General features: G+C 48.3%; 1 protein-coding gene and 1 long non-coding RNA gene across 2 annotated transcripts in view; one reads left to right on the forward strand and one right to left on the reverse strand.

Moving 5' to 3' along the window:
- The window catches only part of CDH3 (cadherin 3), a 44,032-nt gene that overhangs the window by 1,065 nt on the left and 15,663 nt on the right, over positions 1–27,304 (forward strand). The window contains exons 3-6 of the mRNA XM_037515977.2: positions 23,613–23,698; positions 25,606–25,731; positions 25,955–26,110; positions 26,199–26,343. Coding sequence (XP_037371874.1) covers positions 23,613–23,698; positions 25,606–25,731; positions 25,955–26,110; positions 26,199–26,343 — 513 coding nt within the window. The remainder of the gene's footprint in view (positions 1–23,612; positions 23,699–25,605; positions 25,732–25,954; positions 26,111–26,198; positions 26,344–27,304) is intronic.
- On the reverse strand, positions 719–27,233 carry LOC119248989 (uncharacterized). Its single transcript, XR_005126019.1, has 4 exons — positions 27,013–27,233; positions 26,654–26,777; positions 1,581–1,660; positions 719–1,150 (listed from the first exon to the last, which is right to left on the reverse strand). It is a non-coding gene; the product is annotated as an uncharacterized LOC119248989 (long non-coding RNA).

The raw sequence follows: 27,304 nt of genomic DNA on the forward strand, positions 1-27,304 counted from the left end.
CCACCCCAGCGTCTAGGGACCGGAATATTAGGGCATTTGGGGAAGGGGCGGGAGTTGGTCGGTCTCAATACAGAAGATTTTGAACTGTTTGGGCGCTGGATGGGAGATCAAAGCACATTTTCATCTCCCAATTATTTGTTCCCCATTCAAGTTAAAAAAAAAAAATGGAGAGTTGGGGAGTCAGTTTGGAAGGAGGACCTGTGTTACGAGAGAGACCCTGGCAGGGCCTCTTGCACTTCCATTCAAGGACTGTTCTCCCCCCGCCCCCACCCCCCAAATCCAAATTCTTTTAACACCCAGGACTCTTCGGTGGGGTCCCAGAGGATCCTTAAATTGTAAAATTGTTTGCGAGTGTATGATGCGTTTTTCTAGGGAGGGAATCTATAGTTTGCCTGGCTTTCTAAGCAATGAAGAACTGTTTACATCTAGCATTTTACTAATGCCTCCCTCAGCATATTCTTCGCCCCAGGTACAAATTAGCACCGCTTGCTTGTGGGGGTGTCTGTACCTCTGGGACAGAATGGCTCTCCTTTGTTTCTCAAAAGAGGATTGGGAACCTGGAGTCTGTGGAAACCTTTTTTCCTTCCTTTCCCAAATAACTCTGCAGATTGACAAAATAATTAACACCCAGGCTAGGCCAGGCTCCTTAAACTCTTGGCTGTAGGGAGCCGAGGAGAGGCATTAAGAGGCCATGCCTCATAAACTTTAAATTCTTGCACATGGGTTTATTACTGACGAGCTAACAAACTGCAACTCTGGCCAACCTGTAAAAAATGTTAACTTGGGCAGGGCCCAAATTCAATTCCAGCTCCCCGAGGAAGCTTTATTGCTAACCAGACCTCTGCTGCCAAATCTGTACTCTTCCACCTCATTGTCAAGTTCTGACTCCAGTCTCGGACAGCCGGCTGTGGCTTTGAGTGTTGTCTGCCCCTCATCTTTCTTACCGAAGCAAGAAATATCAGCTCAACTGTCACTTCACTAAACTTGAGGTTGTTGAGGGGAAGCTGTGATCAGGTTTTTCATTTCATGGTCCGGTGGCAAGTGCTTCCTGATGACGTCAGACAGGCATTTTAAACCTTTTGAGAAAACACTGCTTTCTCGGATGTCTGGTTTATGGTCATGAAATGGCGGGTTCATGCCAGGAGCACACCTGGGTTATTAAACAAAGGGTGGGTTAATGTGCTTGGCCAACCTTGAACCTCCCTGCAACATGAGGGGTTCTGGGAGGAGTCTTCTCTGCAATAGGTTGCTGCCCTTTTAAAATAAATGCAAGTTTCTGGACCCAATGGGTTTCAATAAATTGGGACTCCCGAACAGAAAGTACTAGTATTGTTCACCTTAGCTGCTGACCTTTTTCTACCTCCCCACCTCCACCTCAGTTCTCCATCCTCAGTACACAGCATGGATCCAGCCTGGTTGAAAGGGTTATCCTAAGGGTACATGCAAACTCTCCAGTTTGGCCAAGCAGACAACAGTTTCCATATTGCAAAAGTACTATTGCCTCTGTTTGCCCCTGGGTTATGAATATCATAGGTGTCTATGAAGTTGAGCTCAAAGAAATTATCTGATATAATTAATACCTTGTTTGTACGTGTGCTTTCCTCTTCAAAGCTCTCCCACAACTCTGAGCTTGCTTTATCCTCCTGACATTCTCTTGAAGCTGGTAAGGTAAATATTAAACAACTTGAGCTCTTAATCTCAGAGTTGGGACTTCAGAAACCCTGTAACCCAGCCCAGTTGGAGGTTTTAAAAGTGGGAAAATGAAAGAATAGCTTCATGGATTCAGTTCCCCAGCAGAGTGGCTCATGAGCATCCCTGAGAGGCTCATGACCTGGTTTTCACCTCCGGGTATGTGCCCGGGACACGGCACATAAGAAGATGGCCAGTAGGTGTTTGAGTCACACAGTTTTGTGAACTTCTGCCCATTTGAGGATGAACTCTGAGTGGTTCTCGTTTTCCCAAAGCCAGCTCTGCAGTGACCTGCAATGCATTTCAATCTTTGCTCTACTTTAAATTCATATTTCATTTTATTTTATTCTATTAAGATTTATTTATTTTTATTTATACAAGAACTGGGGTACAGGCCAGAGGCTGGGAGGGAAAGAGAATTCGCCAGAGACAGAGCGGGGAGTAGAACAGGCAGACTGACTGAAATACACTGCTGAGGGGAGCAGCGGGGCGAGACAAGAGAGGTCTGCCGCAACATGTGGGAATCTCACTGGCCAGCCGGAAATCGAACCCGCGCTGCAGAGCCTGCGGACAGCTTCACAGTACTGCACTCAACCCGCTGTGCCACTGGGGAGGCCCTCAATTCATTTTTTTTTTTTTTTTTAAATAGAGGCATGTTTTATTTATTTATTTATTGTTTGTTTGTTTATACATGCACTGGGTACAGTCAGAAGCGCGGGAGGGTGAGAGAATTCACCAGAGGCAGAGCGGGGAGCAGAGCAGGCAGAAGGACCGAAGTACACTGCTGAGGGGAGCAGCGGGCGGCAGGAGAGGTCTGCGTGCCATGTGGGACCCTCCTCTGGTGGCCGGGGAGCAGCCGGGGATCGAACCTGCGTCGCAGAGGGCGCGGGCAGCTTCGCAACCAAGCGCTCAACCGCTGCGCCACCGGGGAGGCCCTCAATTCATTTTTTAAATACAAGTTTCTGACCCCCAAATTCCCTGACACTTTCCTACTAGGAAGTGAGAGGTGGGTGGGAAAATGATGTGAATGTGGAATCCCAATCACCCCAAACAGTCCCTACCTCAAGAGTGCTCAGTCATTTACTCCTTTATGTTTAAGGGTTTTCCATAACATTCCTATAGAGGAAACGGGCTTGGGTACAATCTCTAAGTTTCCTAATGGTAGGATTTGGGGCAGATTAATCTGGGAGGGAATGAAACAGGAGCTGGTCCCCTACCTCCACCTTCCAGCCTGCCTCCCACTTCCCTCAAGTGTGGTCTGGAAGCAAGGACAAAGGAGGGGGGTGGGAGGAGGAAACTTGCAAGGCTAGTGGAGTGATTAGAAGGGCCAGCTCTCAAGTGGTCTATACATCCTTAATGGCAGTTGAGACAGGTAGTTTAATGGCAGTAAAACAAATCCAGGGCTTCATTATGGCCCCTCCCAGGTTCAGATCACCTTTAGTCAGCCTTTGGGTAAGATTAAAGCCATCCCTCATTAGTGTTGGTAGCAAGCTTCAAAGTTCAGTAATGAATCTGACTGAGCATGAGTTAACTTCAAGATGGTTTTGCCTATTTCAAGTAGGAGTGTAAAAATTGCCTTTAAATTTTGGAGCCGCCATTCTGGGCTGTGTCAGTATATTTGCATCTTATTCTTTTGGTATATTTGGTGGCTGCTTGTGTCAGGCACTATTCTAGAACTGCAGCTAAGGCCATGTACCAAACCAAATCATTGGCCTTGGGGCATTTCTGGTCTACTGTTAGTTATTTTTATGCTTATGATTGAATTGCAGAGCAGATGGTGGTAACATTCCCTTAGCTGTAAAATGGGGTATGGAGAGCCTCCCCTGGTGGATCGGCAGTTGAGCGCTGGGTTGCGAAGCTGCCCGCAGCCTCTGCAGCGCCGGTTCGATCCCCGGCCACCGGCGAGGGTCCCACATGGTGCGACAGACCTCTCCTGCCGCACCCGCTGCTCCCCTCAGCAGTGTATTTCTTCGTCAGTCTGCCTGTTCTGCTCCCCGCTCTGGCTCTGGTGAATTCTCTCACCCTCCTGCGCTTGTGATTGAACCCAGTGCTTGTATAAATAAATACATAAATCTTTAAAAAAAATGGGGTACGGAACTTGGCGTGAGATCGCTGGGACTGTCAACACCAACTGGTCATCTGCCTCTGCAGCCCAGGGGGAGTTCTTAGGGCCCAGCAGTTCTGCCTCTGAGGAATGAGTATTTGGGAACGCACTGGGGGGAGGATTGGCTTTGAGCCTGGCCTGCTGCGTTCTGGGCTCAGCAGCAGTTGGGGCTGCCGTACAGCAGTGTTGGCTTGTGCCTGGGGAGCAGGTCTCAAACCTCTAGTCTCCCTTTCCAGCTCCTCACCTGTTCCTAGGTTACCCAGGGCAGGGTGCCCTGACCTCCCCGCTGCCTGAGGAAAGCACTGCTTATGAGGGGAAACAAGTTAAAAGTTTCTAGGATGGGAAACTGAAGAACCGCAAAGCATTTGGAGGAGGAATGAGGAGGAGGGAGATCATGGTCAGATCAGTAGAGGCTTTTGTCCTGAGGCTGACCGTCTCCGTGCAGGGAATGTCTGTTATTGAAAAACAACATGGGTGGAAAAAGGTGCCTATGTGATGGACGTCACAAAACAACCATGTACCCAGCACACAGATCCAGAAACAGCATCACCAGCACCTCAGATGCCCCTTCTCTCTGGATCTCTACTCTTCCGCCAAAAAATCTTTTTTAAGATTTATTTATTTATACCTGAACCGGGGTATAGGTCAGATGCGCAGGAGGGTGAGAGGATTCACCAGAGACAGTGGGGAACAGAACAGTCAGATTGACGAAATATGCTGCTGAGGGGAGCAGTGGGCGGGACAGGAGAGGTCTGCCACACCATGTGGGACACTTGCTGGTCGCGAATTGAACCAGCAATGCAGAGGCTGCGGACAACTTCACAGCGCAGCGCTCAACCACCTGTGCCACCAGGGGAGGCCCTAACTTTTTTTTTTAAAGATGTATTTATTTATGCAAACAAGAACTGGGGTGTAGACCAGAGGTACTGGGGGGGGGGTTGTGTGTGAGAAGATTCACAGGAGAGAATGGGGATCAGAATAGGCAGTTCTACTGAAATGCACTGCTGAGGGGAGTAGCAGGTGAGACAGGAGAGGTCTGCTGTGCCATGTGGGTCAGCTCCCTGGCCTGGTATCGAATTCATGGCACAGTGGCTGGTGATAGCTTGATAGCACTGAGACTTAACCTCTACGCCACCAGGGAGGCCTGAAATCTTCCAACTTCTAATACTGGAGATGAATGTGCCTGTATTTGAACTTTTTGTAAAAGAATAGAATAGCCCCTTGGATCTGGCTTACACGCATGTGGGATTCTTGCACACTTCTGAGCATCATGGGGTTGACCCTCATTGTTGTGTTAGTGTTCATTGCTGACCAGCCACAGTTCTGCTGATGGGCATTTGAGGAACTGCATTTCTTGGCTAATACAGCTAGTGCTGCTGAGACCACTATTGTTCCAGTCATTTGGTGACAATGTGTACATGGTGTGAGGTACGTAACTGGGAGGGTAATGCTGGGATAATTGAGGATTAACCAGATTGTGGATTACTCTGTACTGTGCTGTGTACTGAGAAGTTATTTTTCCTTCATCTTGAAGAACGGAATCTCTTCTGGATTCCACCCCCACCCCACCCCACCCCACCCCACCCCACCCCACCCCACCCCACCCCACCCCCTATGCCTCCCTACCAGACCCATCTCTTCTGGATTCTTGCTTTTCACCCTGTGTCAAGAGACAGCAAGTCTTTATTGTACACTCGGTCACCATTTTATCTGGAGGCAGTGGGGGACATCCTTTCCTTTATTTGTCCTCAAGCTAATGCTTGTTACTTTCCCCACAATAGAAAGGGTGTCTGGCCAGCATCCCAAGTTTTTAGGTGAGACTTTTCCCCCAAGGTGGAGATCTTTAGCCTGCCTGGTGTGTCGGTGGGCCACAGCCCCCTCAGATGGCTAGGGTGACGGAGTCCAGCTACTCTCTGGGTGTCTGAGCCCAATGCCACGGTGAGCGGATCTTTAGCAACAAGTGTCTGAGCACCTGCTGGGTGTTAGGTGTTCATAGCCCATAGCTCCTTAACCTCAGCATGCTTCCCAGTAAGAGGAGGAAGCAGATCTGCCACCAGGCAATTTGAATAGTGGTTCTTTCAACACATTTTTATTGAGTACATTCTAAGTGCCAGGTACTATCCTAGGTGCTGGGAATACAGCGGTGCACAGAACTCAGGCTTCGTAGCCACTTACCTGCTGGAAGAAACTGGCAAAGTATTTTGTGCATTTATTTGTATGCATTTGAGTGGGAGGTAGAGGAGGAAAAATTAATTCGTATCAGAAGGGCTGCCGACCTGTTCTTGCAGGAACAGTACCCAAACCTGGGACATGAGAGGTGGTGGGGAGCCTTCTTGACAAGAGAACTTTAAACATGTTTAGTCTGGCTGAATCATGGAGGGCAGAGTGGGGGGAAGCCAAAGGAGCAATAGGCAGGGTCTATCTTGTCTAGCTGGGAATTTGTCTCCTCAGTGACAAGAGGTAGCAGGGTGTTTGGGAGGGGCAGGAGAGGGAGCTGAAGGCCCAGGGGTGCCCAGATCCACTCTGCTCTGGGACTCTGGAGCCAGGACACTGGACTTGCCTCCTGCATCCTTATTCAGCTCCCCTTCCTAACCCTCCTTCCCCTGCAGGACCTTGTCTGCCTCACCTTGAATCTCACCCTCATTTCCTTCAGCTACCTGGCATTGCCAACCCCAGGTGACAAGATGGGCAAGGAAGGGCTTTCAAACAAAACAAATGAAAAAACAACCTGAGTACCATTTGTTGAGGGCTTACTGAATTCCAGAAAGTATACCGTGTGCTTCATGCAATCTTAAAAGCCCCATGGGGGTGGAATTGGCCCCGTTTCACTGGATAGGAAACCTGGACTTGTAAATTTGTAGTTTGCCTGAGGTTACCCAACTAGGGTCGAGCTGGGATTTGAACCCAGCTCTGACTCCTGAGTGTGAGTTGCTAACCCTTGGGAAGTCGGGGTGACAGAGGGAAAGAGGTGGTGGGTCTTCTGGCCGCAGCCAAGCTGGAGGTAGATTGGAAATAGTTAACTTCTGACCCAAGAGCTTCAAATTCCTGTTCCCTCCGCAGGCCTCCGTTAATCACCAGGAGCTGGAGTTGGGGGAGGGGGAGAGTGGAATGGAGGGGGCTTTTATCCAGGACCCCTGGCCTCCCTTTTAGCGTGGGGGCCAGTCGGGGAGGGTTCAGATACCAGACCTGATTGTGCTCTCACCAAAGAATCTGCTCTGGCAGTCGCCCCCACCCCCATCTACTTCCAGCATCAAGGACCTCCCCCCACCTTGCTCTGAGTGGAGGAGCATGGTGCATGCTCCCCCAGCCCTCCAGTCAAATCTGGGTGCCCTTGCAGTCTGGTTACCCGGGAGTGTCAGTGGTCTGCAAATTCCTCAAGCTGACAGTCTCCTCCCAGCTGCATTTGGCCTTGGTCCAGCTGGAACTTGGGGTTGTTTTTGTCCTGTCACTTGCCCAGTGAGCCAGAACGCCTTATCCTGGGAACAGATGCCAAGCGCACCCCTTTCCCCATCTTTGAACTCAGGGTACTGCCTCTGGCTGACTCTGAGGAGAGGGCTCGGAGGCAGGCCACATAAGCCAGGCTGTGGTGAGGGCTGGTGGCTGCACCGCCTGAAAGGACCCTTGGCAGGCAGGAGCTACTCTCCCCTTGCTCTCTGAGGCATCTATTTAAAGGGGGGCTAGATGGCCCACCCCCAGGCATGGGGCTTCCTCTTCTCGTTCAATATCAAAAATCCCACTTTTGAAACTACAGGCGATTAATTCAATATTCCATCTCTTTTACCATGAAATCCTCAACCTGTTTTGGAGACTAGAAGATTGGGCTGGCCCCGGGGTTCTGACCTCAGGGTCTCTCGCCTTAAATTTAGGAAATCTGTGCTCCTGTGGAATTGTGTGCAAATGCTGTGTGTTTTTCTCAGAAGATTCACCTCTCCCCAAGCATCACAGATCCCCTTGCTCTCATGGCTGCCCAGGCCAGGTCACTAGGAAGTGCTTTAGATTCTAGCCAAACCCAGTGGTGGGGGTAGGCTTGATGGGGTATATTTGAGCACCGACAAGAGAAAATGGGCTTCTAGGCCTGCTTCTCATCCTAAACTACATGGCCTGAAGCAAGTTACTCTGCCCCAGCTCCTCAGAGGAGCCCTGGCGCCCGGCGCTGTGAAGAGGCAGACTGCTGGCTGCTCAGCTGAAAGGCAGGCCTGCAGGGCTGAGCTACCATCCGGGTATCTTGCCTAAGGCTGGCTGCCTTCTCTAACGAGCCCCATCTTGCTGTAGCTTCCGAGCAGGGAGAAGAGGCAGCTCTTGTGGGTTCTCCACACACAAGCCAGAACAAGATGCCAGGCCCACACCCTGCTGCTCCTTGTGGAGTCGGCTCCAGTCGGGGCTTCCCACCAGGGCTTCCAGACCTGTTATTTTCTTGTCTTTTATGGTCTTTCCACTTCGAGAATTCTCCTGCATTCCCCACCTGGGTCTCAGGCACACTCCAGCTGCCTTACTATGCTTTTGGCCTCTGGGTCAGGAGTTTGTAAGCTTGGCCTGGTCAGAATTTCCTAAGGAACCTTTTATTTTTACCATCCCCCAACCCAGTGTACACTAGTTTATATATAGGGTTAGGCTGGTTGTTGGGGTTTTACACTAACACTTAAATACAGTAAGTCCTTACTTAGTGTTGTTGATAGGTTTTGGGAAATTAAGGCTTTAAGTGAAATACAGGTATCACAAAACCCACTTGACTGTAGAGTAACTGATGTAAACAAGAGTTAAGTTCCTATAGCACATTACTGCTCACAAAACCATAATCAAATTTCAAAATAAAGACCCCAAATATGTCTGATATTAAGCAATCATTTGTATCCATCCGTCCATCCATTTTCTTTCTTTCTTTCTTTCTTTTTAAAGATTTATTTATTTATTTATACAAGCACTGGGTACAGTCAGAAGTGCGGGAGGGTGAGAGGATTCACCAGAGCCAGAGCGGGGAACAGAACAGGCAGATCGACGAAAATACACTGCTGAGGGGAGCAGCGGGCGCAGCAGGAGAGGTCTGTGCACCATCTGGGACCCTCACTGGCGGCCAGGGAACGAACTGGCAGCTTTGCAGCCCAGCGCTCAACCGCTGCGCCACCAGGGGAGGCCCCATCCATCCATTTTCCAACCCGCTTATTCTAGTTCAGGGTTTCCGGTGACCAGGAGCAGAGGGTGCAATGTTGGACCCAACCCTGGACAGGACACTTTTCTGGCTCAGGGAATATTCACATACACACACACACACCCGCCTTCTTGTCTGGAATAGCTGAGCTATGCCAATGAGCCTCACTGTAACACTCAACCTACCACACACCTCCCACATTCCCCCCCTACCCCCCCCCAACACCCATACACATCCGCCTTGTCTGGAACAGCTGAGTTATGCCAATGAGCCTCACCTGCACATCTTTGGCAGGTTATAGGAAACTCACACAGACTTGGGGGGAACGTACAAACTCCACACATGGTGACCCTGGCCAGGAATCAATTTTTTTTCCCTCGTCAGCAATAACAAAATGATATTGAACAGAAATGATGTTTTCAAGGACTTGCTGTATCTGCTCATTGTAAAGGCAATGTTTTTCAGTAACATGTAGCAGTGCTAGGTGACAGATACTGCTCTTTGGTTCTTAGCATTTTATATGTAATTACCTCGTTTCATCACCATCACGTTTCTCCAGGCAGGTACTATTATCCCTATTATCTGTTTGGAATCACCTATTTACAGATAAGGAAACTGAGGCCAAGGAGGCTATGTCACTTGCCCAAGATCACACAACTGGTAAATAGCAGAGTCTGGATTCAAGTCTAAGCAGCCTGAGGTTGAACCACCGAGTTTGACAGCTTTTTAATAGAAGCAGATCAGAAATAAACATGTGAAAGTAGTTTTTTTTCTCAGTTCTATTCCTCGGGGATAAGCACAGTTAATGGTTTAATGTAAATCCGTGTAGACGTTTCTCTGTATAAAAACCTAATGTATGCATAGAAGAATTTTAAAAACAAGGTATGTTATGCATTCAAACGATACTCTGCAGCTTGCTTTTTTAACTTAATGACTCTCAGGCATCTTTCCAGACAGTTAAATACACATCTATTTTTTTTTTTTTTTAAAGATTTATTTTTATTTTATTTATTTATACAAGCACTGGGTACAGTCAGAAGCGCGGGAGGGTGAGAGAATTCACCAGAGCGGGGAGCAGAGCAGGCAGAAGGACCGAAGTACACTGCTGAGGGGAGCAGCGGGCGGCAGGAGAGGTCTGTGCGCCATGTGGGACCCTCCTCCGGTGGCCGGGGAGCAGCCGGGGATCGAACCGGCGTCGCAGAGGCTGCGGGCAGCTTCGCAACCCAGCGCTCAACCGTTGCGCCACCGGGGAGGCCCTACACATCTATTTTTTTTTAAAGCTGCTTGTAGCCTTCTACGTGACGGATATACCATGATTTATTTTGCTAACCTCCCTTTTTATCTATTACAGATGTGGAAGTGGGGAGGAGTTAACCTAAAAATTGTAAAGTATTTGGAATTATAGAAATCTGTAGGGAATCACCTTATTAAGACTGCTGTAGAAGGATGATCAAATGAATTGTTGATCTTAATCCCACCCAGATAGATTAAGCTTTTATGTTTGATGTCTGTAAGACAGGTTTTGCAGTAAGTTTAATAAGATTATCATTTAAAAATGTTTATTTTTACATTAGCCATTGTTTTATACTTAACTGTCTGACCAGTGTTTCAAAAGTATTTGAAATCACCAAAAATTAAATTAAATCTAAAATCACAACTCAGAAGTCAGTTTATTAGCCACTAGCATTATTTTACCTAGGTGAACTTGAGACTGGCATTCAATCAAGGCAACAATGACTTTTTTCTCATTTTCTTAGTTTGAAAATCTAGTTAGTGGGTCTCCCTGGTGGCGCAGCGGTTTGAGCGCAGCTCTGTGAAGCTGTCCTCAGCCTCTGCAGCACGGGTTCGATCCCCGGCCAGCCAGGGAGATTACCACATGGCGCGGCAGACCTCTCCTGCCTCGCCCGCTGCTCCCCTCAGCAGTTTATTCAGTCCGTCTGCCTGTTCTGCTCCCTGCTCTATCTCTGGTGAATTCTCTCAACCTCCCACGCCTCTGGCCTGAACCCCCGTGCTTGTATGCATAAATAAATTTTTATAAAAGATTTATTTATTTATGCATACAAGAGCTGGAGTACAGAGTGCAGAGTACAGAGTGCAGAGTACAGAGTGCAGAGGCTGCGGATTGCTTCATAGTGCGGTGCTTAACCCCTTGCGCCACCAGGGAGGCCTGCATAAATAAATCTTTAAAAAATAAATAAAAAAACAGCATGGCAAAGTAAGCCAAGGAGAAATCAGTGGCACATTTAAAAAAAAAAAAAAGAAAAGAAAATCTAGTTAGCAAGTATTTTGCTAAGTAAAAGTTGATTTTCGTTTTTGATTTTTTTTTTAATTTTTTTTAAGGATTTATTTATGCATACAAGAACTGGGGTGTAGGCCAGAGGTGGGGGAGATGAGAGTATTTACCGCCGAGTGGGGAATAGAACAGACAAATCTACTGAAATACACTGCTGAGGAGAGCAGTGGGTGAGACAGGAGAGGTCTGCTGCTCCATGCGAGTTAGCTTCCTGGCCGGGGAGCTGCAGTGGCTGGCTATAGCTTGATAGCACTGTATCTAACCTCTGAGCCACCAGGGAGGCCTTGATTTCCATTTTTAAAGAGGACACATTTCTGATCTTATTTTGCCCCCAAGAGAGATTTATAAGTTTTTTCTTAAGCCAAAATATTTCTGCAATACACATTCTTATACAGGGTGTTTGCTTTGATGTACAGGATGCATTCTTGAAAACTTCAAATCATAACTCCCATGACTTAAGGCTTGCATTCTCATCTGAACATATGGGAAGTGTGTATGTGTAGGATGAGAGAGCTAGTGGGATGTTCACAATTTACGAGTCTCTCCAGCTTTGAAATTATGTGACTTTTTATACTTTGCTTAATTTGGGTGATTTTTATTTCTTCAAACTTTGCATACAAAGTGAGACTTGAATATTTATGGTACCATTTCCAGTTTCACGGTGGAAGTTTACATAAAATATAACTATGATGTACAGAGTGCTGAGCTGGGGCTGCAAAGCCACTGTATGTGAGTTAAATCTATCTATTTATAAACTGTGGAGACTTGGATAATTTACTTAATCTCTGTGCCTCAGTTTCCAAATCTGAAAAGGGATAATGGGCTCTCGTTATCCTGTGGTGAGGGTTAGATGAGTGGGTGTATGAAAAGCCTGTAGTGTTGTTACAATTGGACTAATTGGTATGCATATTTCTTTAGAATACATTCCTAGAAGCAAAATTGTTGGATCAAAGGGCTTTGATAGTTTATTCAGCAATTATCGAACTCCTCCTTTGTCCCAAGCACAGTGCTACGTGTTGGGATACTGTGATAAGCAAGTTCTAACAGTTCTTCCCTTTGGGCATTATAGAGACTAATAGGGGAGACAGGCAATTAGATAATCAGAAGTAAGCGTAATTATAAGTTGTAATACATTCTTTGGAAGAAAATAACAGAGCTAGAAGAATTATTTATTTATTTATTTATTTAAAGATTTATTTATTTATGTACAAGCACTGGGGTACAGACCAGAGGCACAGGAGGGTGAGAAAATTCACCAGACACAGAGCAGGGACCAGAACAGGCAGAAGGACCGAAGTACACTGCTGAGGGGAGCAGCGGGCGAGACAGGCAAGGTCTGCCTCGCCATGTGGGAATCTCCCTGGCCAGCCAGGAATAGAACCTGCGCTGCAGAGGCTGAGGACAGCTTCACAGCACTGCGCTCAACCCGCTGTGCCACCGGGGAGGCCCTAGAAGAGTTTTTTAACTGGGGGAACTGATCTACTTTAGGAGGATTGAGGGAAACTTTCCCAGACAAAGTAACTTTTGAATTGAGTTAACTGCTTAAAATATCAGTGGGATGGGGCCTCCCTGGTGGTGCAAGGGGCTAAGTTGCAGCACTATGAAGCATTCCGCAGCCACGGCAGCATGAGTTCGATTCCCAGCCAGGGAGCTACTCACATGGTGCAGGAAACCTTCCCTCTCTTGCCTACTGCTTCCCTCAGTGGTGTATTTCGGTCAGTCTGCCTGTTCTGCTCCCCTTTCTGTCTTTGATGAATCCTTTCACCACCCCTGCATCTCTGGCCACAAGCACAGCTCTTGTATGCATAAATAAATAAATCTTTTTTAAAAAAATGAAGATAAACTTTAAAAAATATATAAATAAAATATCAGTGGGAATGTAGGGAGACATCGTTCTAATAGATAGAGAAGCATGTGCAAAGGTCCTGGGGTAAGAGGTAAGGATGGATTTAAGAAGAGGACTAATGTGGCTAGACAGTATGAATTGGAAACATTAATTTTGTGGGGTTTTTTTTTCTTACAGATTTATTTATTTATGCATACAAGAGCTGGGGTACAGGCCAGAGATGCAGGGGGTGAGAGGACTCACCAGAGACAGAGTGGGGAACAGAACAGGCAGACTGACTGGAATACACTGCTGAGGGGAGCAGCGGGCGAGCCAGGAGAGGTCTGCTGCGCCATGTGGGTTGTTCCCTGGCCAGCTGGGGGATCAAACTTGTGCTGCAGAGGCTGTGGATTGCTTCATATTGCGATGCTTAACCCCTTGTGCCACCAGGGAGGCCCCAATTTTGTGTTTTTTATCCTATGAATAATGGCAAGTCATTGATGAGTTTCAAAGAAGAAGTGAGCTTATGTCATTTTCTCAAATGTATCTGTTACGTTTTTTAAAAGATCCTTTTTTTAAAAAACGAAGATTTGTATACTCATTTAGGCTAAAGATGATGTACTAAGGTGGCAAAGATAAAAATGGAGAGGCATGAGCCTTAGTGGCTTACTGAGAAGGGGAGTCTGAGGTAAAAATGGTCAAGGAAGATGAAGATGCTAGCTTTTCTTAGCATCATTCCAAACTTGCCCGAAGTTGGTGGTGGAACTAGAATTGGAGCCCAGGTACTCTAGACCTTGGGGCACTCAGCCAAGGTCATGCTGTCCACTGTACTACTTCTGAGGCCCAAATTTTGGGTTCAATTAGTTGCTGCATGATAAGCCATTTCCGGGAGAAACACTGGAAAAGGACCCTATTTAGGCTAAGAATAAAGATCAGGAATTTGCTTTTTCACATATTGATTTCAATGTACTTTTAAGCATCCAGAGGGAGATATGGAATAGATGGTATGCTTTTAAGCATCCAGAGGGAGATATGGAATAGATATGGAATAGAGGAAGGATCTGAACATTTCAAACTTGGTATATCTTGTGACGTGCCTTCAGAAAGCCGTACTAATGTATTAGTTTACCTGCTTAGGAGAAATGAGAGAAGCGGGCGGGGGGAGAAACCAATAAACCGCCTTCTACCTCCAGAAACTGCTTCAGTGGAAGAGAGGGGTGCCCTAAAGCCAGGGCATTGTAGATCTTTAAAAAGTTCTCCAGCGGACTCCATCAATATCAGCTATGTTTGGGAACTTAATGTCCTGTGATATCATTAAGGACATTGATAAGAGCTAAGTATCTTTTAAAAAGAGCTAGCGGGGGCCTCCCTCGTGGCACAAGGGGTTAAGATGCAACCTGTGAAGCTGTCCGCAGCCTCTGCAGCACAAGCTTGATCCCCAGACAGGGAGCTACCCACATGGCACAGCAGACCTCTCCTGACTTGCCCACTGCTCCCTTCAGCAGTGTATTTCGGTGCTTCTGCCTGTTCTACTCCCCGCTTTGTCTCTGGTGAATCCTCTTACCCTCCTGTACCTTTGGCCTGTACCCCAGTTCTTGTATAAAAATAAATAAATCTTAAAAAAAAAAAAAAAAAAAACAAATAGGAAACGACTGACCCAAGGCTGCAGTGTCATTGCATTTTTGCCCACCAGACCCTTTGCTGCTCCCCCAGATGTCCTCTGAGTTCTCTGTTCTGGAATAGTCCTGGGAGTGGGAATCAGTGACTCAGCCACGTCCCAAGGTCCAAATGGGGTAGTACCCTGCTAGAGTTCCTCTCTGGCAACTCTGCCAGACTCCCAGGGTACGGAGGAGCCCAGTAGTGCTGCTCATTCCAAAGAGCCTCCTGTAGAGAAGCACAGTAACTCTTCTAGAAAGAACTGCGTCCTCAGCAAAATGGGATTAACATGTACCTTTTCTTTCTCACTAGTTAGAGTGAGAAAGAAATGCCAACATCTCATTCTAATTGCAAATCAAACACAGGCTTACTGTGGGCAACTGGAAGAGGAGCAACATAAGGCCTGCCGCCCGTAAGGACTTCTGTTACTGCAAATGAACACTGTCTGTTGGCCTTCCAGTCCATTTCCCTAGCCACGTCTTCTGTTGAGGGTGCCTGATCGGAGGGAGGAGGCCCGAGTCCCACTGTTGCACTGCGCCCCCCTCCAGCTCTACTTGCTGCCAGTCCCCCTTCCTCTTCTCCTGTGGGGGGGCAGGAGAAGGGCTCCATGCTGACAGCCCCAAATGCCTGGCTGGCCCCATCTGCAGGAAGATCCAGCTCCAGGGTGAACAGCTGTAGATTGGGGCTGCCTGCCAGTTGTAGCCGCACTTGGCTAAGGTCATGCTGTCCTCCAGGAGCTGGTCAGTTTCGTCAAGGTGCTGCTGCATGGGCTGCCACTGGAGAATGCTGTCCACCAAGTGCCTCACCTCCAGCACATGCTACTCCTGCGCACCCCCGAAGATGGCCTTATGGTGATGGATCATCACTGCCACCTCCATGGTGGGGCCGCTTGGTCCGTTCTCAGCTTTCGGGAAGCAAAATCTGGCTTCTACTAGGGGCCCTAGGGGCTCTGGGAGTGTACCTGGCTTTACTCCCGGTGCTTTATTTCCCAGCATGCCATGGGCCACCTCTCAGTCAATCAAAAGGCTTCAAGTCCCTTGGCATCATGGACTCCCTTGTTCCCCCAAGATGCTTCTGGCCTCTCCCCATTGGCCTCGAGGGGTCAGGTCCTGCTCACCCGCCAACATCTTGGGCTTTTTTTGGTTGTTGCCTGGAAGAGCATTGCTTGTGGGGAGAGCTAGTCGCCTTCCTGGTGCCAAGGCTCAGCTCCTCTCTCTCTCCATCTCTCTTTTTAACAAGTATAAAAATATTAATATTTTATGGTATAATTGTCAGGCTCAGGCAATAAACTATAAATGGCCATTTTGTGACCTGTTTTTTTTCACCTCGGTGGAGCTCTGTTTTTTTTTTTCCTTTACAGCATTTAAAGCTGTAGATTAGTCATCTGAGCAACTGTAGCACATAACTATTCTGTCCAAAGTAAGTTGTTGCAATATTTTAAAAACTGAGCACCCCAGCATCCTTGCGGTATAGTTTTGTGACATGGGGGATGATGTCCCGGCACAATTTCTACGTCAAAGGGAGGCTTTTAAAGGCTCCTTAATTGCCAAAAGTGGTGCCAGTGTGTGCTCCCTAAGTCCCTGATGTGTTTAGCGGCACCTGCGTCCCAGCTCGTCCAACAACATGTGGCCTTTTGATTTGAATATTTCTTAGAAAAGTGAACTTTTTCCCCCCATAGGCAGTTTTACTCAGGAAAATGCCAGTTTCTTCCACACGCTTTCCCACTGCACCTTCTTATCCCAATCCCTTAACAGAAGGTAGTGAGAGCAGTGAAGACAGGTCCTGTTTGCTTTATGAGCTACTTATGTCCCTAAACCAAGCTAGAGTGGAGTCATCTTTAACAGTCTCTCCCAAGCCCCCGCCAGCTGCAGTTTGGTCTCAACCCTTTCAAGCTGACGCTTTCATTTGCTAATCAAAGTGCACCAAGACCAAGAGGGAAACCGGCCAAGACTGATCACTTAAAGGATGTTGTGTCCTTAGAGAGCTGGGTGGTTTTATTATGCCAGAACATTCAGTAAGACTGAGCAATGGGATGACACAGACATAGCCTCTTGTGTCATGGCTGAGAAGACAGACTCCTGACTTGGAAGGGTGTTTCTTGGAAGGTTGGAGGTAACTAGGTGACTCCAAGCTACAAGCAGCCAGGAATGAGTGCCCAGCCCCATGCCCATCGATCCTTATTAATTGATTTTAAAATATTTTTTGAAAGGCTCTAGTACCCCAGAGAGTCCACTCTTTGTGCCCAAGTTTTATGGTGGCACCAGTTCAGGATGTGGGGTGGGCTTGACAGGACTGTCTTTAGAGAGGCGCTCTAGGCTCAGGCCGGGACTGCCGGTCCTAGTGGCTGTTCATCTAGCAGTTAACAGCTCTGAATTTTTTTTTTTTAATTTCTCCAGATGTGGTTTCAGGTTACCAACTCCCTTTCCCAACAATATTCTAGCAATTGTGTTTAGGCTCAGGGCTGAAAGCTATCGACTTAACTTTGGCATAGACCTTACCAACCTCTTCCTCAGCTTCACTGGCCTGGTGATTGAGCTCGGGGGTGGGAAGCTGAGTCCAAGACTTTCAAGTGACTTTGTTTAACATGCAGGTGGATGTGGAAGAGCTATGTTTAGAACTGTTGCCCCATGCGTCCAGCAGTGTGCACCAACTTGCCCCGGAGAGTTTGACACAAGCCCATTCACGCCCCATGTCTGGGCCAAATGAGTGCCCCGCGGAGCTAGGGTGCATCAGGAACGGGCATTGCTTTCTTCGTGCGCTGTTAGAAGGCAGAGTGGAAGGGAAGAGGAGAGATGGTGAGACCTGGTTTCGGATCAGTTTCATCTTGAAACCAGTGACACAAGCCTGTAGTGCCGGGAAGCATCTGGGAGGAAATGGTAATGATCGGCCGCATTTGCCAGTCTCTGGTGACTCACGGCTTGCAGAGAAATCTCTTATCCCTACAGGTGTCTCTGTACGTTTCTTTGGGCAGGTCAGCTTGTCCGCGAGCTTTCCATCCTCTGCATCCCCCCACCCCCATAACCACAGAGCACCCCTAGGGACAGTCCTCTCCAAATGCAGACTGAACCAGCCCCCTCTTTTATACTCTGGTGCTGTGTACTCCCTTTGCCCTTCAGTGCTTTGTCCGCAGGTGAAGCCTATGGCTGTGGCTAACAACCCCCTGTGCCCTCCGAGGCAGTTTCTCTGTGGTGTACAGGGAGACCCGGACTTGGAATCTGAAACCTAGGTTAGTTGTGAGTAGGCGGAAGGGGTCTTTCCTTGAGAACCTACTCTGGGCAGGCACGGTGCTCAGTGCTGAGTGAGCATTAGCCCACTCACCTCCCAGTAGCCACACGGGGCCAGGCATTCCTTCCAGTTGTTCACAGAATGGGGATTTGGACCTAAGACCTTCACACTCCAAATCCCGCATTCTCCATCACCTACCTGCCTTGAGGATTTGAAATCTGGCCCTGCTTCTTCCTAGTTGTTGTTCCTAGTCTATGGCTATTCTCTAAGGCACTTCAGCCTCAGCCAGCCTCTTGATTTCTGAGTTGTCAGAGTGGGAGTAGTAACTTCCACCCTGCAGGTTAGTTTCTGAGGGTTCGGATAGGAAAATACTTGGCTGTGTGTCTCAGGCAGGGTGGGTCTTTGAAGTGTGTTCCTGTCTGTCTGACTCACGCTGCTTGGTTCTGTTCTCCGTCCAGCCGAATGTGGGGAAGAGCTGATGAGGCCAAGCCCTCTGATGCAACTGGAAAGCACAGTCTTGAGTGGAGGCACGTACACTCGGGGTACAAGACTATTGACTTCTTGTTGGTTGGCACCATTTCTGGACAGTCTATTCTTACTGTTTGTGCTACAAATATCTGGAACCACATAATAATGGAAACAAGTGAGCAAACAGCGGTGAAATGTGCGGTACACTCATGGGGGGCGGATGTTATAGACAGCGGGAAGAGGGGTTCTGAGTTCCTGGCAACTCTTAGAGTTTGGGAGATTAAGGCTTCTGTGTAATAGGATCATCAGTCCATTAACCTCCTGCTGGGTGGTTAGGGAGGAGAGGATTTGAGAGCTGTTCAGAGTCCTCATTAAGGGAAATCGCTGACAGACTTATCTGGCCAGTCTTCTAGCTGAAGACCTTCCCTTGGGAATAGGAAAAGTGACTTACTTTTTATCAGCATGAGTCGCTAATGCGATTGTTCCCTTGAGTGGGGACTCAGAGGTGTGCTCTGAAATTCTCATCCCTGTTCTCTAACCTGGTTTCTCCATACATAAGCCCAACCTTCCAGTTAGAGGTGTTTTTCAAAGGTAATTAAAAGATACACATGTTGCCTTTCCGGCAGTGACAGCCTCCCCAGAGAACATGCCTCTGGGCAAAGGATCTCCTTCATCCCTTTCCAGAAGAGGAGACTCAAGAAGCACCTGGTGCAGAACCCCAATTCCTCTTTCATGGATGTGAAATGCCCAGGAGGCTATCAAATTTGTGGCTGTGCACAAACTATTATGCCAGCGGTTGGGAGGAAAAGCCAGGCTTACAGAAGGGTGCTCCCTCGGATGGAAGCAGCGCTAAATGCACCCTGAATCAAGATGAACGGGAACCCATCGCAATAGCCACATTTTGGGATTAAAAAAAAAAGCATGTTAGCACAGACCACACTGATCTGTGCTTTTTAAAAATTAACGTTATGTTTTAGAGATCTTTCCATAGGAACTTCCTCATCTTATACAGCTTCTTAATGGCTGCATAGTGTCGGCCGCATAGTATTGACGGTATAACACAAAGTTAATCTCTTACTGATAGACATTTAACTTGTCTGGATTTCTGCTACTACAGTCAATAGTTGTTCATTTCCTTCCAGTCTTTTTTCTGTACTTATGAACACAGCGCTACATTCTCTTTCCTTTGTAGCATAAAACCTTCCCTAGATAGTTTTTAAAAACCCCTACTGGGCCTCCCCAGTGGCGCAGCGGTTGAGCGCTGGGTTGCGAAGCTGCCCGAAGCCTCCGCGGCGCCAGTTCGATCCCCGGCTGCTCCCTGGTCACCGGAGGAGGGTCCCGTGTGGCGCATAGACCTCTCCTGCCGCCCGCTGCTCCTCTCAGCAGTGTACTTTGGTCCTTCTGCCTGCTCTGCTCCCCACTCTGGCTCTGGGGAATTCTCTCACCCTCCTGTTCTTCTGACTGTACCCAGTGCTTGTCTAAATAAATAAATAAATCTTTTTTTTAAGTAATAATAAAATTAAAAAATAAATAAAAACCCCTACTGTAAATATTTTGTATAGCTGTGTAAATTATCCATGGAGTATGTGCCTTATATGAAGATGATTTAACCTTTGCCACATATCTTTCAAATGTCCTCAGAGGATGACGCCAGAAAGCTGTGTGCTGCAGGTGCAGGACAGCCTCCCTGGATTCTCGCTGCCCCTGGGACCCTCTGGAACCGAATTAGACCTGCCTCTTCCCCCTCCCCACTGGCCAAGCATGTCACAACCCAAGACTCCTCAGTGGGGATGTCGTCAAGGAAGCAGGGCTGGTTTCCAAGCAATCTTCTCTTTCTCAGGGCACATTCCAGCCCTCCACAAAGGTTCCTGCCTCGGTGCATGAGCTCCTGGGGCTGTGGGGAGCTGAAGGAGTGCTGTCTGCTTTACAGTCCCCTCTGCCCTCTTCCATTCACCAGCTCTGACCCCAAAGAATAGGTTAATTCATCTAGGTTAGTTTTGCCTGGTTTTAAACTTCATGTCCATGGAATCATACCTGCCGCCTCCCTTGTATCTGGCCTCTGTCAGTCAACCTTATGTCTGTAAGATTCACCCATGTTGTCACCTGTCCTTGGAGTTGATTCCTCATGCTGTCTGTGAAGTCTAGCACCGTGTTCTGTTCCTTCTAGCTGGATGGACGTTTGGACTGTTTCCAGTTTCTAGCTGTTACCGACAAGTGCTACTGTGGGCATCATAGCCCCATGTCTTTTGGTGACCGTTTTGATTGGATCTGTGCCTGCAAGTGGGGTTGCTGTGTCTTGGGGAATGTGTATATTTCGTTTCAGTAAATGCTGCCAAATGGTTTTCCAAAGTGACTGCCCCATTTTACACTGTTGTGGCTGACTTTACTTTTATTTTTTAAGGTTTATTTTTATTTATTTATGCATACAAGAACTGGGTGTAGGCCAGAGATGCAGGGGGTGAGAGGATTCACCAAAGACAGAGTGGGGAGCGGAATAGGCAGATCAACTGAAATACACTGCTGAGGGGAGCAGTGGGCGAGTCAGGCGAGGTCTGCTGGGCCATGTGGGTATCTCCCTGGCCGGGGATTGAAGTCATGCTGCAGAGGCTGGTGATAGCTTGATAACGCTGAGACTTTAACCGCTGTGCCACCAGGAAGGCCCCTATTTACTCGTCTCTTGGTGGACCCTTGAACTGTTTCCGTCTTTTGTCTATTGTGAATAATGATGCTATGAAAAATCGTGACCAGGCACACATTTGGGTACACGTGTGGGAGTGGAATCACTGGGTCCCGCGGCAGTAATACGTTTAACGTTCAAAGAAACAACACAACACCCACCACCATCCACTATAAGCCCCCTACCCTTGCTCTCACCCCTCCCTCTTCACCTCTGGTAGTCTCACTGCAGTTTTCATTACTCACAAGTTTATCTTAATTTGTCTGTTTATCCATTTAATTGGTGTGTCTTTCTCCAGTCCCCTGCCAGTGGGCACTTCGCTTGCTTCTGTATCTTAGCTACTGTAAAGAATACTGCAGTAAGCACTGTATCGCGTAGAACTTTTCAGGTGGATGGTTTCATCTTCTTCGGATAGATGTCTGACTTTCAAGAAACCTCCAGACTTTCTCTCTACAGCTGCATCATTTTATTTATTTATTTATTTTTTTATAGAGGCATGTTTTATTTATTTGTTTGTTTGTTTTGTTTATACATGCACTGGGTAAAGTCAGAAGCGCGGGAGGGTGAGAGAATTCACCAGTGCCAGAGTGGGGAGCAGAACAGGCAGAAGGACCGAAGTACACTGCTGAGGGGAGCAGCGGGCGGCAGGAGAGGTCTGCGCGCCATGTGGGACCCTCCTCCGGTGGCCGAGGAGCAGCCGGGGATCGAACCGGCGCCGCAGAGGCTGCGGGCAGCTTCGCAACCCAGCGCTCAACCGCTGCGCCACCGGGGAGGCCCCAGCTGCATCATTTTACATTGCCACCAGCCGTGCAAGGAGCTTTCTCACATTCCTGCTAACACTTGTTATTGTCCTTTTTTAAAAAAGCCGTCAGCCCGGGCCTCCCCAGTGGCGCAGCGGTTGAGCGCTGGGTTACGAAGCTGCCCGCGGCCTCTGCGGCGCCGGTTCGATCCCCGGCTGCTCCTGGCCACCGGAGGAGGATCCCACATGGCGCGCAGACATCTCCTGCCGCCCGCTGCTCCCCTCAGCAGTGTACTTCGGTCCTTCTGCCTGCTCTGCTCCCCGCTTTGGCTCTGGTGAATTCTCTCACCCTCCCGCGCTTCTGACTGTACCCAGTGCTTGTATAAACAAAAAACAAGCAAAGAAAGAAAGAAAGAAACATGCCTCTATTAAAAAAAAAAAAAAAAAAAGCCATCAGCCCAAGAGGGTGTGAAGTGGCATGTCATTGTGAGTTTAAGGAAGCAGGGCTGAAGATTCCCTAATGCCTGGCGACACTGAACATTCTCACGTAGGTGATTGACTCTTGTCAATAATTGGGTTGATCGCCTTTTGTGGTTGAGATTTAGGAGTTCTCTATATATTCTGGTTATTAATCCTTTGAAATTCTACTTTTAAGACTATAGGACAATTTTGTTTAAAAAGGACAGTTAGGGGACCTTACCCCAACATTTCCATCACACACCACCATCCTGGTTGTGTTCAGTCAAACGAGGGGCCCGGGCAGAGTGCGGTGCTGATGGACCCTGGTGTGGCCTCGGCCTCTTTCCCTGATTTCATGATTTGGCCACCAGGAAGGGGGCCGCTGTGAACACTCTAGCGTGTGTCTTGGAGTTGGCACACCTGGCCTCTGAACCTGTTTACTCATCTTTGAAAGGGGACTAATACCTACCTTGGTAGTTGTAAAGGATGAAATGCACCTGGTCTCTGGCTTGGTGAATGGTAGTTATTAATTCAGAGCTCCTGTATAAAGGGTGGCCAAGCAGCAAGCATTCAGAAAAGCATGACAGGGCCTCCCCGGTGGCGCAGCGGTTGAGCGCTGGGTTGCGAAGCTGCCCGCGGCCTCTGTAGCGCCGGTTCGATCCCCGGCTGCTCCCTGGCCACCAGAGGAGGGTCCCACATGGCGCGCAGACCTCTCCTGCCGCCCGCTGCTCCCCTCAGCAGTGTACTTCGGTCCCTCTGCCTGCTCTGCTCCCCGCTCTGGCTCTGGTGAATTCTCTCACCCTCCCGCGCTTCTGACTGTACCCAGTGCTTGTATAAACAAAACAAACAAACAAATAAATGAATAAATAAATAAAACATGCCTGTATTAAAAAAAAAAAAAAAACAGAAAAGCATGACAAACTGGAACAACCAGAGGTCGTCCAGCGTGATCTGTGTGGGCGACCGTGTAGCCGGTACTTACTACGGTGGTGTGAACGCATGCCCTTCAAAATCCTGAAAGCCTGCCTCTAGCTGTGACCTTGGCTCAGCCTCTGAGGCCACCTGGGACTAATGTCTATGATCTTGGCTCTCTGACCTTAAGAACAAAGAAAGTGGCTTGGCCTACAAACTGACTATGAAGCACTCTCCCTCAAACTTGGAATCCCCCCCTGAAACTTGTGGCCACACTGCTCTTCAGAGGCAGTAACCCCCAGTGCAGTGGCTTGACAGCACCCATCATCCAGTCAGGGGACTCTTGGTGGGTTGTTTCCCCTGGGCTCACTTCAAAAAGTCCCCTCCTCCTCAGTGCTCTCCCTTTCTCTTCCCTGCAGTATTGTTCATGGATTGCCCTGGACAAGAGGCCGCCCTGCAGGGAGCCAAGGACCACTTCCCTGTGCTGAGCGACGGAACAGTACAGGTAAAGCACTAGATTGGGAGGAAGCTGAGTCACCCTTCAGTGGGGCCTTAGCCCTGAACTGCCCACAACTGTGGTCACACTCATCTGGAGAGGGCAGTGCTTGCAACCACCCAGCAGGGGTGCCAGAGAGCCAGGCCAGTGGGCAGAGAGCTGCCCAGTGAGTAATGACCATGCCCTTCGTCCCTGGGATTCCTTGGTCCCCCACCCTGTCCTTTCCCTTGTCATGCTGGTAACTCCCAAGTGAAGGTGGTTCTAACACAAGACTGCCAGTCCCAGTCACGCTGCTTTGTTTCTCTCATTCTTTTTCTAAACATTTATTTATTTTTGCATACAAAAGCTGGGGCGTAGGCCAGAGGTGCCCGGAGCGGGGTGGGTGAGAGGCTTCAACAAAGACAGAGTGGGGAGCAGAACAGGTGGATCTACTGAAATACACTGCTGAGGGGAGCAGCGGGCAAGATAGGAGAGGTCTGCACCGTGTGCTCCCTGGCTGGGATTGAACTCCTGCTGCAGTGGCTGCTGACAGCTTCATAGTGCTGAGATTTAACCCCTCGAGCCACCAGGGAGGCCCTCTTTATTTTATTTTATTTTATTTTTTTGATTTATACAAAAGCCGGGGTACAGGCCAGATGTGCGGGAGGGTGAGAGGATTCACCAGAGACAAAGCAGGGAACAGAACAGGCAGACTGATAAAATGCACTGCTGAGGGAAGCAGCAGGCGAGACGAGAGGCCTGCTCACCATGTGGGCTACTCTGAGGCTGGTGGGGTTTGAACCGGCACTGCAGAGGCTGCATACAGCCCCACAGCACTGCGCTCAACCGCCTGCGCCACCAGGGAGGCCCCTCTTTAATATTTTGAATAGTTGTTACATCCACATGGTTCAAAGATTAAAAATATTAAAATGTTACACAATGAATAATCTTCCCTTGTTTCTCCCCATTGTCTGTCCTCTCCACCCCTCTAAGAAACCGTTAACCAGCTTCCTTCCATAGTTTGTGTGAATATACACTTGTGTTATAAATGACATTTTATATATATGTGTGTATTTTACATATATTATTATCTGTAAAAGTTATTTACATTTGCACCTTCTTTTTGCACTTTAAATTTTATTATATCTGTACAATGCCTCCTCTTCCCCGCAGATAATAAGTGTTATTAGTTTCTTCTGTATCTCCTAGACTTTGTCTTTGTTTTTTTTTGGTTTTTGGTTTTTTTTTTAAGATTGATTTATTTATGCATACAAGACCTGGAGTATAGGCCAGAGGTGTGGGGGGTGAGAGGATTCACCAGAGACAGAGTGGGGAACAGAACAGGCAGACGGACTGAAATACACTGCTGAGGGGAGCAGCGGGCAAGACAGGAGAGGTCTGCTGCGCCATGTAGGTTGCTCCCTGGCTGGCCGGGGATCGAACTTGTGCTACAGAGGCTGCAGATTGCTTCATAGTGTGGTGTTTAACCCCTTGCGCCACCAGGGAGGCCCTAGACTTTGTATTTGTACAAGCAAATATAGTATATGGTCTTATTGTCCTATCCTTTTACATTAAAAGCAGAACAGTGCCTGGCATGTATTGACCATGACGTGCGTTAAATAAAACACCCAACTATGTATTAAGCTATTATGTACCTTGGTCTTCTCATGCAATAGAATATAGCAAAGATCTTCCCATATCAGTACAAAGAGAGCTTCCTCATTTTCAGAGCCGTGTGCTATTCCACCAGGTGGATGTACTGTAGCACGTTTACTTAATCCTCCTTGATAAGTGAACATGTAGAGCATTTCTAAGTTTCCTTTTGCAATAGACCCATGTTCTCTCTCTTCACCCTTAACTCCTGCAGGTGAGAGGATGTTGTTGAGTGTGTTCCAGCTCTTTGCACATCTGGGTTAAGAGACTTTCTCTCCTTGCAGGAAAGAAAGGCTTTGGCAATCTCTCCATTCAAACGTATCTTACGAAGACGCAAGAGAGAATGGGTGGTACCGCCAATATCTGTCCCTGAAAATGGCAAGGGCCCCTTCCCTCAGAAGCTGAATCAGGTATATCTGTGCCTTCTCCCTGGAGTTCTTGGGCGTTCCAGGGACCCTCATTCAAAGGCCCAAATATGAGGTTTCTTCCTAATGAGCACTGGGACTGCAGAGGAAGCCTTTATAGTGGAAGCAGGTTCTGATAGACCAGACCTTGTCCCCCTCCCTGTGGAAGAGTTTGCTGCGATTGTGAGATGTTTGACACTTTGTCAGCTGCCATCTTTTTTGCTTTCAGCTGAAATCTAACAAGGACAGAGGTACCAAGATTTTCTACAGCATCACGGGGCCTGGGGCAGACAGCCCCCCTGAGGGGGTCTTCACTATAGAGAAGGAAACAGGCTGGTTGTTGTTGAATAAGCCCCTGGACCGGGAGCAGATTGCCAAGTATGAGGCACGTATCCAACAAGCAGGACTCCAGGACCTGGCGGGGGGGTGGGGGAGGGTTGCATCAGGCTGACCCCAGACCTGTGTGCCCACAGCTCTATGGCCACGCCGTGTCAGAGAATGGGGCCTCTGTGGAAGAGCCCATGAACATCTCCATCATTGTGACAGACCAGAATGACCATAAGCCCAAGTTCACCCAGGACGTCTTCAGAGGGAGTGTCCTGGAGGGCGTATTACCTGGTAAGAGTCCTGGGGAGGGCCTGTTACAGATCTGCTGGGTGTAGACCTGGCCTTGGATCAACTTCTGGAATCACCCAGAGGTCAGCCCACACCCTTAAAAGCTGGAAAACACTCCACTTCTGATCTCCTTGGCTAGGTATCACCTGCAGTCTCCTTCCCCACTCCATCCCAAGGTTCCTGAGTCAGATTCAGTAGAGGTCTGGAATCTGAATACTTGACACTTTCTGAAAGTTTTAGCTAGTTGGCCTGACTTGGGCACCCCGCTTACCCTGCAGCTGCAAAGACCTACATTTGAATTTTGCCTCCTTACCTGCTGCAACCCTGGGCAAGTTCTTGACCTCTGAGCCTCCATCTTCTCTGAGAAGGAGTTGTGAAAAATTAGAAGCAGCACAGCATGCTATTATGTAAGATGAGGCTCCCCCACACGAGGTTTCCTACGAATGGGGAACAGAAAGTAAATTGCCGGAACTGGGAGAAAGGGCGGGAGGGGGCCTGTGGAAGGCTAGGGAGGTAGCTGCGTATTAATGCCCTCGAAGACAGGTGGCCCAGGCTGCACTGGGAAGGGGCTGCCTTCTCCTATGTGTTGTGGAGAATTACAGAGACGTGTGACATTCAGATTCCCAAGAGGAAAGCAGTGCTTTAAATGAGATGGGATCTTTTTGTCCTTACATTCAAGAGGCTTGAGATGCCCAAGCCGGGCTGGAATGGTGCTTGGAAGCGTCGTAGACCTGGTCCTTGTATCTTGCTGCTTGTCCCGAGGTTCCCTCATGTCATTGCTAGTGCTCCAGCCCTTAGATCTGGTAGCCCATTGGTCAGAATTTAGCCTCATGGCCACAGCTCGCTGCAAGAAGGAATGGGAAATAACTTTAGTTCCAAGTGGGCCTTTGTTCCGCCTGAAATGACTAGGATTATGTTCCTAAGAAAGCAGGGAGAAAGGACACTGGGCACCGACTGGTCACCA

The sequence above is a fragment of the Talpa occidentalis genome, unplaced genomic scaffold (genome assembly GCF_014898055.3).
Source record: "Talpa occidentalis isolate TD23 unplaced genomic scaffold, MPIMG_talOcc4v2.1 talOcc4.17, whole genome shotgun sequence".
Lineage (NCBI taxonomy): Eukaryota > Metazoa > Chordata > Mammalia > Eulipotyphla > Talpidae > Talpa > Talpa occidentalis.